The sequence below is a fragment of the Elephas maximus genome, chromosome 12 (genome assembly GCF_024166365.1).
Source record: "Elephas maximus indicus isolate mEleMax1 chromosome 12, mEleMax1 primary haplotype, whole genome shotgun sequence".
NCBI lineage: Eukaryota > Metazoa > Chordata > Mammalia > Proboscidea > Elephantidae > Elephas > Elephas maximus.
Window position 1 is genome coordinate 92,012,569 of NC_064830.1, and position 13,909 is coordinate 92,026,477.

The following is a 13,909-nucleotide window of genomic DNA, read 5'->3' on the forward strand; positions in this document are numbered from 1 at the left end:
CCTGGACTCGCCACTGCCCCAGCTTTGCTCTCTCTGTCCCGCCTCCCCCATCCGCCCCACTGGCCAGTCCCCACGCCCACACACCCGAGGCTGCCTCATCTGGCACTGATTATCCTGCTGCTGCTGCCGCTGCTAAACTCAGCTGCTGCCTCTGTCCTGAGGACCCCAGAGCCTCTGCCCCCCCGCCATGCTGCCTGCTGCCACGGCCTCCTTCCTGGGGCCGCTCCTCACTGCCTGGGCCCTGCTACCCCTCGCCCAGGGCCAGACCCCCAACTATACCAGGTAGGTCTCTTGATAGCTCCAGTAAGCTTCAAAAGCCCTGACCCTGGGGGGTTATTTCTTTGGGATCTTTTAGATTCTTTTGCTAACACAGTACCCCCCCCCCCCGATTGCTCACAGCCCCCACCCCTCTTTGGGTCCCAAGTCCTTCCTCTCTGCTGCAAGATCACTATGTCTTTTGCAGTCTACTACTGCTCCCCATTCTTCTATCCATCATCCTCTGCCCCCTAGGTCTCCCCATCTGCCCAATCCTTGGTCCCCAATGGAACTTGAGCGAGCCAAGACTTCGAACGTGCTTGGTAGCTGGACATCTGGATTCCAGGAGGGAATTAGAATATTGTTGGGAAGAAGATGGGGCAAGAGGGCGAGTGGGAGACTTGGGAGTCACATACTCAAGTAGTTAGCTGGACTAGGAGCAGGACAGTGGTTGGGAGCTCAAGGAACCTGATGTCCAGGTTCAATTTGAGGCCCATTGCTGCTGCTTCCTTCATCTCTCCGCCCCTTCCCCCCCACTGCCTCGCCTCGTGGCTGTGTCCACATCTGGAAGTAGTTAGGCGGCTGCTGTCCCCATTGCCAGGCAGGGTGAGGAGGGAGAGTGAGGAAGGAGGGCTGAGGAGGATTCCGGGAATTCCAGTTGGAGTGGGGGTGGGGACTCTGGGGGGTTGGAGGGATGCTTGAGTTGATGGTCCCACTTTTTCCTTATTCCCTGTTGGAGTGTTTCCCAGCCCAGTCCCTTCTTGTCTGGCTGTGCTACCCCAGATCCCTTAGGCCTTTCCCCCTGATCCCCTGGCTCCTGGTCCTCTCTCCTACTCCAGTACTCATGACTGATCCCTCTTCCATTCTCCAGACCTGTGTTCCTCTGTGGAGGGGAAGTGACTGGGGAGTCAGGTTACGTGGCAAGCGAAGGTTTCCCCAACCTTTACCCCCCCAATAAGGAGTGCATCTGGACAATAACGGTGAGAAGTTCCCTCTGGTCACTAGCCGCTTACGAAGCCTCCAAGGCCTGGGTCCAGGCAGGCAAAGGAAGCACTTTCCCCACCTGAGGAAGTTTCCCCTCTGATTCATCACTGGTGGCATCAGTCCCAACAATCACGCACCTCACAGGACACCCATCTTAAATCCTGAGTCTCCATTCTCGATTTCTTTCCTGCCCTAAGTTCTTCCCAAAGACGACAGGTCTTGTCCCCTGCACAAGCTGGGCTGCAGAGCCCAGCCCTTCTGCTCTTTTCCCAGTGGGGTCTCACGCTGCCCCTTTCCCGTTCAGGCCCACGTCACTGTAGGAAACGCTTGGGGAAGGGGAGACGTCCTCTGCCTGAGTTGTGTGTAGCCTGACTTTGGGGGTTCCCCACCCTTGTCCCGCTGTCAGGTCCCTAAGGCCCAGACTGTGTCCCTCTCCTTCCGAGTCTTTGACCTGGAGCTGCACCCCGCCTGTCGCTATGATGCCCTGGAGGTCTTTGCTGGGGCTGGGACCTCAGGCCAGCGGCTCGGACGCTTCTGCGGGACCTTCCGGCCGGCGCCAGTAGTCGTCCCCGGTAACCAGGCGACCCTGAGGATGACTGCAGACGAAGGCACGGGAGGACGAGGCTTCCTGCTCTGGTACAGCGGGAGGGCCACCTCAGACACTGGTGAGACCTCCCTCACCTCCGCCTTCCCCCCTCTCCTGGCCCCGCCCCCGGCTCAGGCCCCGCCCCAGCCTTAACCTCAACCCTAGGACAAGCCCCGCGCTCAAGAGCCTAGGGTCCCCATTACCTCCCTTACCCTTTTCCCTCACTAACTGCCCCTTCAGTCCCTCCTCCCCGTCTTCTCTCCCCCCTCCCGCTCCCACCTACCCCCTCTTCCAGGCCCCCCCCCAGGCGCGAGGCGAAAATGGGTCACCGACCCGCGGGTGGAATGGGCGGCCTGGGGTTACTGGGACGGTGAGTAACTGCCCGCCCCCGTCCGCAATCGGGCTCCTTTAGACGGGCGTGAGGGGGCACCCCAGGGCTGGAGGATTAAGTTCCCCCGACCCGGTGCCCCTTACACCCAGCCCTGGGCTCCCGATTGCGGTCCCATCACTCCTCCTGGCGGCAGAAGTCTCCCTTCAAATGTTTCAGGGCACCCTCATTTGATCGAGGGCTCCCTCACAGCGTGGGGGCTCTTCAGCCTGCAAACAGGGACTTTTCCGCCGGGCCGGGGAGATGGGATCTCCCAGGGGAAGAGGAGCGGTGTGGCTGCGGGTCAGGGGGAGGGGCAAGAAGGGAGCGTCCCCAGCCAATTCCCCTTCTCTGGTCTACCGCCTGCCTGGGCACCCGGAGGTCCAAGACTTCCCAGAGCCTGGTTCCTCCCACCCCCCTCTCTGCTAACTCCCCCTCCTCCCCCCTTTTCTTCCCCTCCTCCTGAGACCCAGACATCCGAGCTTCCTGCACGGACTCCCAGCCTTAGAGCTCTCCTCCAGCTGACCGAGGGTCTCTACCGCCCCCCACCCCCGCTCCTCTCTCCCCTCCCCAGAGCACCAATTTTGCGGGGGGCGGATGGAGAAGGCCCAGGGAACCCTGACTACGCCCAACTGGCCGGAATCCGATTACCCCCCGGGCATCAGCTGTTCCTGGCATATCATCGCACCTCCGGACCAGGTATCCACCCCACCGCCCGAGCTGCCCTCGGGGACCAACAAAGATTTATTGAGCATCTACTATGTCCCCAAACACTGGACTTTCCGTGGTGGGAAGCAAGACAGAGACCCAGACCTTGTTTGCACAGAAACGAAAAATATAAAATTACAACTGTGATGAGTCTTAGGAGAGCGAGGTACAAGATGCTGATTCTGGGGGGCGGGGGGACGGTGGACGGGGAGGACGACACTGCATGGTTTTGAGGGCGCGTGATTCTTCGAGCGGTGGTGTGAATGCATTAAGGCGGAACTCAGTGGATGCTGGAAGTGACAGCGGAGGCTGCTGCAAGCGTCCAGGAGGCCGCGGCGGGGCGGAGGAGGTAAGGGGTGCAGGACTTGGGCGCCCTCAGGGCCGCTCCGGTCCCGCGGCGCAGCCTGGGCCTCTCTCTGCCGCCAGGTGATCTCGCTGACCTTCGGTAAGTTTGACCTGGAGCCGGACACCTACTGCCGCTACGACTCGGTCAGCGTGTTCAACGGAGCCGTGAGCGACGACGCCAAGAGGCTGGGGAAGTTCTGCGGCGACAAGGTCCCCGGGTGAGGGGGCAGGACCTGGGTGGGCAGCGGGGTCTGGGCGTCACCACTTCACCAGACACCAGAGAGGGGGACAGTGCCGCTGTTGGGAGGGGCGGGGCCTAGCTGAAGGGGCGGGACCCGACCAGCCTCGCCCCACCCCAAACGCCCGAGCCGAGCAGGTAGGGGGCAGGCAGTAGAGGCTGAGTGCCAGGTCTGGGGTGGGCAGGTCGAGAGGGCAGTGGGGCTCAGGCAGAGAGGTTAAAGGCCACCGGGCTGAGGGCGGGGTGCGTGGCCAGCTTTGACCCCCCCATTGCCCTCCCTCCGCAGCCCCATCTCCTCCGACGGGAACGAGCTCCTCGTCCAGTTCGTCTCTGACCTCAGCGTCACAGCAGATGGCTTCTCAGCCTCCTACAGAGCCCTGCCTCGGGGTGCCGCCGAAGCAGGGCCGGCCGGGAGCCCGGGAGAGGAGCGGCAGCCTGGCCCCAGCCCCAAGCCAGGAGCTGGGCCCAAAGTCAAGCCCCCCACTAAGCCCCGACTCCCACCTGGGGAGAAACCAAAGGCCTCGCCTGAGGCAGAGTTGACGCCGGTAGGCCCCGGTGAGTCTAAGAAGCGGGCGGAAGGGAGCTGTTTTAAAGTGGGCTCATTCATTCATTCACGCACTGAAACAACACTCTCTGATGCCTGCCTTCCCTGCACCATAGCTGGTGCTGGGTGCTGGGACCCAGAATTGGATAGGGCTTGGAACAAACTCAAATCTATGAGGCCGCCATGGGAAAGTGCAACTCCTGGGTAGGCCACCCTCCACAAACAGCCTCCCCTCACTCCTAGATGCTCCCGGCACCCCTTGCCCAAAGCAGTGCCGGCGGACAGGCACCTTGCAGAGCAACTTCTGTGCCAGCAGCTTGGGTAAGAAGCCCCAGCCCCCCTACCCCGCTCTTCCAGCTCCTCTAACCCCCTCCTGTCCCCAAACCCACCCCTTCTTCTGGCTCCAGTCCAGGCCTCTTGTCTCCTTCTCACCTCACCCCTACTTTCCTACAGTGGTGACAGCAACAGTGAAGTCCATGGTGCGGGGTCCAGGCGAGGGCCTCACTGTCACTGTCAGTCTCATTGATGCTTATAAAACCGGAAACCTGGACCTGCCCTCTCCACCCACTGATACACCCCTGAAGCTTTACGTGCCCTGCAGGCAGTGTCCCCCCATGAAGAAAGGTAAAGGAAATGTGGGAAAATGGGGAGAGGGGACTTAGCTACATGAAAACGATAGGAGTGATGGGATGAGGAGATGTATCGACAAGGTCTTAGTCACATGAGCTCTCAATCCCTTCTCCCTCCCCCAGGGGCCAGTTATCTGTTGATGGGTCAAGTGGAAGAGAACAGAGGTCCAGTTCTTCCTCCAGAGAGCTTCGTGGTTCTCTACCGGCCCAACCAGAACCAGATCCTCACTAACCTAAGCAAGAGGAGGTGCTCCTCCCAGCCTGTGATGGCTGCTGGATCCGAGGCTTGAGACCTAGGCCAGCCTCAGGCCTCTGGCTCTCGGCCCCCTTTCTCATCCAAATAAATATTTCTTGACTAAGGCTGGTGTAGGATCTCCATTTCTATGGTTTTGGGGCCCATCTTGGAGATATTTTTTCATTCATTCATTCAACTATGTTTACTATAAAGAATAATGTTTTTTAAATGTAATTCAGGTCTTGTCATGCTTAGGCTCAAAACTTTCCCATGGACCATGGTTTCAGGGGACATCTAAGTCAACTGGCATAATAAAATCTATTAATAAAACATTCTGCATCCCACTTTGGAGAGTGGCTTCTGGGGTCTCAAACGCTAGCAAGCAGCCATCTAAGATGCATCAATTGGTCTCAACCCACCTGGAACAAAGAACACCAAGGACAGAATGTAATTACGAGCCCAAGAAACAGAAAGGGCCACATAAACGACATAAACGACACTACATCAGCCTGAGACAGAAGAACTAGATGGTGCCCAACTATAACCAATGACTGCCCAGACAGGGAACACAACAACCCCTGAGGGAGCAGGAGAGCAGTGGGATGCAGACCCCAAATTCTAGTAAAAAGACCAGATTAATGGTCTGACTGAGACTAGAAGGACCCCAGTGGTTATGGCCACCAGACCTTCTGTTGGCCCAGGACAGGAACCATTCCCAAAGCCAACTCTTCAGACAGGGATTGGACTGGACAATGGGACGGAAAGGGATGCTGGTTAAGGAGTGAGCTTCTTGGATCAGGTGGACACTTGAGACTATGTTGGCATCTCCTGTCTGGAGGGGAAATGAGAGGGTAAAGGGGGGAAGAAGCTGGCAAAATGGACATGAAAAGAGACAGTGAAGGGAGGCAGCAGGCTGTGTCATTAGGGGGAGAGGAATTGGGAGTATGTAGCAAGGTGTATGTAAGTTTTTGTGTGAGAGACTGACTTGATTTGTAAACTTTCACTTAAAGCACAATAAAAATTAAAAAAAAAAAACAAACTTTCCCATGGTTTCCCATCTGTCTCAGAATAAAATCTAAAGTGAGGCGTATATGGTTCTAAAAAAAAAACCCGTTGCCCTTGAGTCGATTTCGACTCATAGCGACCCTATAGGAGAGTAGAACTGCCCCTTAGGTTAGCAGCTGCAGCACTTAACCACTATGCCACCAGGGTTTCCTATATGGCTCTAGGTGATCCGTACTCTCCCTCCTCCCTCATCTCTTACTTTTGTCTCCCTTGTGCCCTCTGTTCTAGCCACACTGGCCTCCTCACTGTTCCTTGAACATGTACACCTCTGCTTCAGGGCTCATTGCCTTTGCCGTTTTCTCTATCTGGAATTATCTTCCATAAATATCTCCATGGCTTGCTTCCTAACTTCAATCAGATCTCTGCTCAAAGTTTACCCTATTCACTCTTCGTTCCTAAAATAATTCTTGAGGATCTTCCAAATTCAGACACAGTTTTAGGTGCTATAAGTACAACACAATACAGTCCCTGTTCTTGTGGGGAGTACATTCCACTGGAGGAGAGAAAAAAACATACGATGCCAAACAGTGCTATTAGAAAAATAAAGCATGGTAAGGGGATAGAACGAAGGGGGGATTCCACATTTGATAGGATGGTCAGTCAGGAAAGGCTCTAAGATCAACTTGTGTTGGCTCCACTGCTAACTGACTATAGGGTGAGATTTACCACCTTGCTGAGGCTGTTTCCTCATCTGAAAAAAGGGGAGTAACAATGAAGCTGAAGATTTGCTGGGATGATGTAATTGGCAGGGTTTGGTAATTCTTAATACTCTGTGCAAATGTGGTTTCCCAGGCCTGTGCAGGAAGGAAGGAAACAGAAGAGTCCTGGGCTAAGATCCCAATCCCAGCTGGAAGCAACCTCCAGCTGCTGTTGTACGCTGCCTAGTAGATTCCGACTCATAGCGACCCTGTGTGACAGACTAGAACTGCCCCACAGGGCTTCCAAGGCTGTAATCTTTACCGGAACAGATCTCCAGGTCTTTCTCCCGAGGAGCCGCTGGGTGGGTTCGAACCGCCGACCTTAATCGTTGCACCACCAGGGCTCCTTACCTCCAACCAGTACTTTAGAAAACAGGCTTTGGTTGCTGCAGAGGCTTCTAGGGTGAGCCCTGAATTGGAGTGGGAGTAAGAGTGCTTCCTTGTGTGAGATGTAGTATTTTCGGCCGTCTCAGACTGGGGAGGAAGGAACAAAAGCCCAGCTCCCAGCCCCGCCTTCTCCCGCATACTACAGGGCAGGCGCACTCTAAACCAGAGACGCCTGTAAAACGGTGACATCACTCGGGTCGAGCCAATCACAGGCGCCAGAGGGAGGACTCTTGGGAAGATGGCATCCTGGGTCCGGCCACAAGTTGATTGGCAGGTGCTGTGACAAAAGGCAAGAATAATACCACCAGCGGCTGTTCGGAGGCGAAAGGACTAAGGAGGTCCTGCCCGCGCTCAGGGAGGGATCGGAGACACAGATACAGGTGTTCGAGAGAACAGGAGGCGTAAAAGGCGGCTCCAGAAGAGGCCGCTGGAGCAGGCGCAGTCCGGCGGAAGGGGGGGGTGGCCCGGTACACCCGGAAGGGGCGGGGCCTGACGAGGGGCGGGATTTATGGAGATGGTGAGCCGGGCCTGAAGAGAAGCCAGGGGCAGGGTTTAGCCGGGTGGGCGTGAACAGCTAGATGGGACATAGGGGCGGGGTCTAAAGGGACCTAGTGCAGAGTTGGAAACGGCAACGGTTTGGGGCACCTGGGTCTGAGTCTACTAGAGGCCCATCTAGCGGAGTTCCGAGGCGGTGGCGGCGGCGGCGGCATCAGCCCAGACCCCGCCCCACGATCTCATCCTGTCCCCTCTCGCCCCCTTCGCCCCCCAGCTCTGGACTCCAGTCCCTGTCCCCTGAGCTCTGCCCTCGGATGTCCGACCGCCCAGAGCCTGCATGCGCCGTGGGGCGCCCCAGGACCAGGAGCTGGTGGGTCCGGGGGCCCCTGGGCCGGGGTCCCGGGGCGCCCCTCCTCCCTTGGGACCCGTTGTCCCGGTCCTTGTTTTTCCCCCGGATCTAGTATTCAGGGCGGACCAGCGGAGCGGACCCCGACAACTGCTGACCCTCTATAATCCCACGGGAGCTGCGCTTCGCTTCCGAGGTAAAAGGGTGGGCGGTCTCAGGCTAGGGATTTGGGGACGGGTGGCAGGGCGTTGGGGGGCCGTGTGGGCTGGAGGAGTCACATCCAGACCTGGGGTGAAGAGCAAGGTGAACTCTAGTATTCCTCCGCAGGACGGCTTGTCTGTGAAGCAATAGTAGGTTTCTTTCTGTGTCCTTACCCCTTAGTCCTCTGCACAGCACCTGCCAAATACACAGTGTTTGACGCAGAAGGATATGTGAAGCCTCAGTCCTGCATTGATATGTGAGTTTTGGGGTGGGGGAGGCTTCTGGAAACCAGGGCCACTGCCACTTTTATCTGTATTACCGTGCCATTGTCTTAAGTCTAAAACCTGGTCCTCTTCAACCTCTTTTCCCCGCCTTCTGTCTGCATCCCTGAGGAAAAGGCTCCTGGGAGGGTGAGGAGAAGCTTTGGGGCCTGGATCCACTGGGGGCATTGCCTCTCACTCACTTCTTCTCAATGGGCCTTTCTCCTACCTTGAATCAGTGTGATTCGCCATGTGGCCCCCATTCCCAGCCACTATGACGTCCAGGACCGCTTCCGCATTGAGCTGTTTGAGGAGGGAGCTGACGGCCGAGTGGTAGGGCGCAAGGACGTCCCCTCGGTTCTGAAAGCTCCAGCCTACCCCCTCAAGCTTCAGGCACAGCAGGACTCAGCCCCCCACCCAGGGCCTCCTGCCTGGACACCACCACCCTCGGCCAGACACTTCCAGGAGAGTGAGTTGGGGATGGGGATTCTTGAATACTGTAGGGAGGGAGGAACTAGGATGGGCCTCCAGATGACCTGGACTGGATTTGAAGCCATGTTGTGGTTCAGTCTTTGCCTTTGGGTGGAAACATTCCTTGTGTGTTGATATTTTTTCTGTCAGGTTAGAAGGAAAAGACTTAGCAGTTTCTCTGGTTTCTGGCTTTTACTTAGAGAAGTTCTTCCTTAGCTCTAACTTTAGTAGTTCCTATCATGTCCCCGCTGAGGTCAGTTCAATCAGAAACACGTATGGACCAATTATGTTGTATCAAGATGTGTGCAGCATATGGGAGATAGAGGGAGGTTCCTGCCTGTCAGATAGGTACACAGAAGACTAGTCAAGGCAGAGCGAAGAAAAAAAGATTGCTGAGGGGCCAGAGGAAGAGGGTTTCTTGAGGCTATGGGGACAGAGGCTCCAGGGAGGGAGAGTATGCACAAAGTGGCCTGGACAGGCAATAAAAAGTGGATCCACCCTCCATCTTCAGCCTGCTCCGTGGGACCTTGGGTCAGGCCTGGGGTTGGACAGGAATGGGGGCTGGAAGTTCTGATGAACCTTGTTTCCCAGATGCCCAGCCACAACTGGCCACCAGCTCCTTCCTCCTCTTCTTGCTGGCGGGTGTCGTTTCTGTGGCATTCCTGCTGCTCCCACTCCAGGATGAACTTGGCAGCCAGCTGCCACAAGTCCTGCATGTCTCCCTGGGACAGAAATTGGTGGCAGCCTATGTCTTGGGTGAGTACAGTAGTGACTCGGGGATCGAGGCCTCAGAGAAAGAGGACCCAGGGCCGGGGGAGGGCTGATATCACCAGGCTGCTCACTTGACTTTGCTCTTGCGTTCTCCCCTCTCCAGGCCTCCTCACCATGGTGTTCCTCCGGACCTAAGTTCCCTGCTCAGCCTCCACCCCAGCCTCCCTGGGGAGGGACTTGAGACAGCCACTGTGATGCTCAGACTTGCCCCAACTCCTACTCACTTCTCTCTCCTTCTTGTCTCTCCTCCGGCGCTCCGGCCGCCCCCGCCCCCGCCCCCGGCAAAATACCCAGGGATTTGTACTCATTTTCCAAGTTGAATAAATTTTAAAACTAAAGTGAGAAATGTCGGGAACATGCCCCTTTCTTTCCCCTTCTTTCTTGGCACCCAGACATCCTCCGGTTCTTCCCACTCTGGTTCCCAGGGGATGAGCACCTGGGGTCTAGTGCTGGTCCAGCCCTGGGAAAACTGTGTGACCTTCAGCAAGTCATTTCATTTCTCAGAGCTTCAATGTTTACCTCTAAAATGAGGAAATTGGGTAAGTTCATTCTTAAGATCGCCTTTAGCTCTAAAATACGCTCCTATCCCTAAACCAACATATCTAAGAAAGAAACAAACAAAAATACCACCTGGCCCCTGCCTGCTGTAGAACTCAAGTTTTACCTTCTTGAGCCCCTTGCCAGCGTTGCCTGGATGCTTACTATCCCCTAGAATCCTTTCCTGCCTTTTTGCCTCGTTGTTTGTATTTAATCTCTTTTTTAAGACTTCAACTCCAACAGATCAGAAACACGAAGGTCTCTGCCAAGATGGGGGAAAATGGCATTGCCCGACATAATTTCGCCTTCACCCAGCAGGGAAATAGAATAGATTCCTCAAAAGGCAGGCTTCCAGCCCACCTGCCCTCAGGCAGATGCAGGACAAGGGGGAGGAAAAGAAGAAGGGGAGCCAGTGACCCTGAGCAGATTGTCTGTTGGAGGGAAAGAGCAAGATCATTTTAAGACAGACCCAGTTTGTTATGCCACTGGAAGGTTATCAGTGGTTCCAGCTTTACTTTGGAGGCCTTGGGACCTGCCCCACTGCCCCAGGAGTCTTGTTCCTCCCACACCCTAGGCTAGCCCCAGTGGGGTGTGGCCCCAGTAGCCTGCAGAGAAAGGGGTCTGTAGTTTGTGTCTAAGAGTATGGGAAGGGCTCTCACCATGGCCAGAAAGCCCCTTTCACCAAATAACCTGTGTGTAGGTGATAACTATTCATGATGAGCTGGCTGTGCCCAGGTCCCAAAAATTCATTCGAGGTATCAAACAGGTTAATGTCCCTGCTAGCATTTGCTATGGAAAGGCCTTGCTGCTGGGGCCAGGAGCACTTGCTGAGATATAACCATGAGGGGGCAGCTATGCAGGTGGGAGAGGCTTGAGACACAGACTTTTTTTAAGGTAAATTTTCTCCCCAACGCTTTCTACATGTATAATTCAGTGACATTGATTACATTCTTCAAGTTGTGAAACCATTTTTGCTATCCTTTTCCAAGTTATTCCACCTCCATTAACGTAAACTCAATGTCCCCTAAGCAAAAACTAAAACTTCCCCTCTCCCTCACCCCTGATAACCACTAATAATTTGGTTTCTGTATATTTGCTTATTTCATATAAGTAAGTTCATATAGTGTCTCAGTCATCTAGTGCTGCTATAACAGAAATACCACAAGTGGGTGGCTTTAACAAACAATTTATTTTCACAGTATAGGAGGCTGTTGTTATTGTTGTTAGGTGCCATCAAGTCAGTTCTGACTCACAGCAACCCTCTGTACAACAGAATGAAACACTGGCTGGTCCTGTACCATCCTCACAATCTTTGCTATGTTTGAGCGCATCATTGCAGCCGCTGTGTCAATCCACCTTGTTGAGGATCTTCTTTTTCACTGACCCTCTACTTCACAAAGCATGATATCCTCCAGGGAACTATCCCCTCCTGATAACATGCCCAAAGTAAGTGAGACGAAGTCTCGCCATTCTTGCTTTTAAGGAGCACTCTGGCTGTAATTCTTCCAAGACAGATTTGTTCGTTCTTCTGGAAAAACAAAACAAAACATTGTCGTCGAGTCATGCTGCCACATCAGCAAATAAAGGTCCCAAAAGCTTGACTTTATGCTTGTCATTAAAGTCAACTGTAGTTTGAAGAGGCAGCTCTTCCCCAGTCGTATTTTGAGTGCCTTGCAACCTGAGGGGCTCATCTTCAGGCACTATATCAATGTTTTGCGCTATTCATAAGGTTTTCACTGGCCAATTTTTTTATGAAATAGATCACCTTCTTGCTAGTCGGTCTTAGTATGGAAGTGCCGCTGAGACCTGTCCACTATGGGTGACCCTGCTGGTATTTGAAATACTAGTGGCATAGCTTCCAGCATCACAACAAACATGCAAGCCACTACAGTATGACCAACTGACAAATGAGTGGTGGTTAGGAGGCTAGAAGTCCTAATTCAAGGCAATGGCTCTAGGGGAAGTCTTTCTCTCTCTGTTGGTTCTAGGGGAATGCCCTTGTCTCTTTTTGGCTTCAGTTTCTTGGTTCCTTGGAGATATCATGTGGCGTGGCATCTATTTTCCCCCACCTGTGCTTTTTTGCTGCTTGCTTAATCTGCTGTTTTATACCTCAGAAGAGATTGATTTAAGACACACCTTATACTAATACTTCCTATTAACATATCAAAGAAAACCCTATTCCCAAAGGGGATTATAACCACAGGTATAGTAGGATTTACAACACATATTTTTGGAGTACACAATTCAATCCATAACATAAACTATTTGCCCTTTTGAGACTGACTTAGTTCGCCCAGCATATTTTCAAGATTCATCCATGTTGTGGCGTGCATCAGGACTTCATTTCTCCGTAAGCACTCGACTACTAGCTGAAAGCCTGGCCGTTCAAACGTACCCAGAAGACCGTTCTGGTGATGTACTTCCAAAAGGTCACAGCTTTGAAAACTCCACGGAGCAGTTCCACTCTGCACACATGGGGTCGCCATGAGCCAGAATTGACTAGAAGGCAATAACAACAAATATCTCATTGTATGCATGTGTCACATTTTGTTTATCCATTCACCTGCTGATGGACATTTCAGTTGTTTCCACATTTTGGCTATTGTGAAAAGGGCTGCAGTGAACATTGGTGTCCAGGTTTCCGTTTGTGTTCTTGTTTCGCTTCTTCTGGGTATGTACCTAGGACTGGGATTATTGAGTCATATGGTTTAAGGTGAATTTTGTAGAAAATAATACTGAGTTTACAGCAGTTGAAGTGGAAGTATGTTAGTTTCCAGTTGCTGCTGTAACAAATTGCCACAAATTGTTTTAGTGTCTTAAGACAACACAAATTTATTCTCTTACAATTCTGGAGGTCAAAAGTTCAAAATTCGTCTCATGATGGTAAAACCAAGGTGTCAGCAGGGCTGCATTCCTTCTGCAGGCTCCAGGGGAAAATCTGTTTCCTTGGCTTTTCCAGCTTCTAGAGGCCCTCTGCATTTCTTGGTTTGTAGCTCCTTCCTCCATCTTCAAAGCCAAGAGTGTAGCATCTTCAAATCCATTTTTGACTAACCGTCTGCTCCCGTTGTCTCATTTCCTTTCTTTATCGACTCTCCTACCACTTCTTACAAGGACCCTTGTGATTAAATTGCCCTCCTTCCAATAATCCAGGATAATCTCCTCATTTCAAGATGCCAAATCACATCTGGGAAGACATTTTTGTCATGTAAAATAACATTCATAGGCTCCAGAGATTAGGACTTTGACATCTTTTAGGGTCCATTATTCTGTCCATCACAGGGAGCATATGGACAAGATGAAGAGCTGAGAAATCACTTTGGGAAGTTTGTTCTGGGCTGTATTTCAAGGAAGCAAATAATTGAAGTTTGCTGATGAAGCCTCAGGGGTAGCTAAGGAAGGGGTAGTTTCACTCTGGAGCCAAGGGGCTGGAGTATCCTAAGCCTTAGATTAAGAGGCCTTCACTTACCAGTTACCTGAGGAACTGGGTAAGACCTCTCACCCTATTCTGGGAGCAAGACAGAACCAAGCAGCCTGAGAAATGAGCCCCTGGATTTATGCTGCTGCCCTAGACTGGGAACCGGGAAAACACCCTCCTGAGCCTATGATTAAAGGAAAGTGGTAACTGCAGCCCTTGTAATTCCCTGCCTTCATGTGACTCAGACCTTATGGTCTCCACCTTCACAAAGATTGACCAAAGGGGATCCTGCGAGGAGAGATGTCCCTGTAGGGATCATCTAATGGTTTTGTGACCATTTCAGTCTCAGGGGGCTCTGTGCTCAGAGGGGGA

At 53.3% G+C, this 13,909-nt stretch overlaps 2 protein-coding genes and 1 long non-coding RNA gene across 6 annotated transcripts; 2 read left to right on the plus strand and 1 right to left on the minus strand.

Annotated features, from left to right (window-relative positions):
- Positions 1 to 92: 92 nt before the first annotated feature.
- PCOLCE (procollagen C-endopeptidase enhancer) lies at positions 93 to 5,866 on the plus strand. Of its 2 annotated transcripts, XM_049904179.1 has the most exons (10): positions 93 to 282; positions 1,127 to 1,235; positions 1,646 to 1,904; positions 2,121 to 2,195; positions 2,767 to 2,891; positions 3,327 to 3,463; positions 3,770 to 4,038; positions 4,271 to 4,348; positions 4,481 to 4,651; positions 4,780 to 5,866. In XM_049904179.1, exons 1-10 carry the CDS (start codon positions 188 to 190, stop codon positions 4,944 to 4,946), a joined length of 1,485 nt encoding a protein of 494 aa, XP_049760136.1. In that variant the 5' UTR covers positions 93 to 187; the 3' UTR covers positions 4,947 to 5,866. The 2 variants fall into 2 exon arrangements, with proteins under 2 accessions (XP_049760136.1, XP_049760137.1); XM_049904180.1 differs by lacking the exon at positions 2,121 to 2,195 and having other exon boundaries at positions 94 to 282; positions 4,780 to 5,864.
- LOC126087120 (uncharacterized) lies at positions 3,398 to 7,287 on the minus strand. The gene is made up of 3 exons (XR_007519647.1): positions 6,917 to 7,287; positions 5,237 to 5,310; positions 3,398 to 3,478 (listed from the first exon to the last, which is right to left on the minus strand). It is a non-coding gene; the product is annotated as an uncharacterized LOC126087120 (long non-coding RNA).
- On the plus strand, positions 7,247 to 9,931 carry MOSPD3 (motile sperm domain containing 3). 3 transcript variants are annotated; one of them, XM_049904183.1, is made up of 6 exons: positions 7,247 to 7,330; positions 7,811 to 8,078; positions 8,264 to 8,339; positions 8,583 to 8,812; positions 9,406 to 9,570; positions 9,689 to 9,931. In XM_049904183.1, the coding sequence occupies exons 2-6, from the start codon at positions 7,874 to 7,876 to the stop codon at positions 9,718 to 9,720; spliced, it is 708 nt and encodes a 235-aa protein (XP_049760140.1). In that variant the 5' UTR covers positions 7,247 to 7,330; positions 7,811 to 7,873; the 3' UTR covers positions 9,721 to 9,931. The 3 variants fall into 3 exon arrangements, with proteins under 3 accessions (XP_049760140.1, XP_049760141.1, XP_049760139.1); XM_049904184.1 differs by having other exon boundaries at positions 7,268 to 7,315; XM_049904182.1 differs by lacking the exon at positions 7,247 to 7,330 and adding an exon at positions 7,331 to 7,421.
- The last annotated feature ends 3,978 nt before the right edge of the window (positions 9,932 to 13,909 follow it).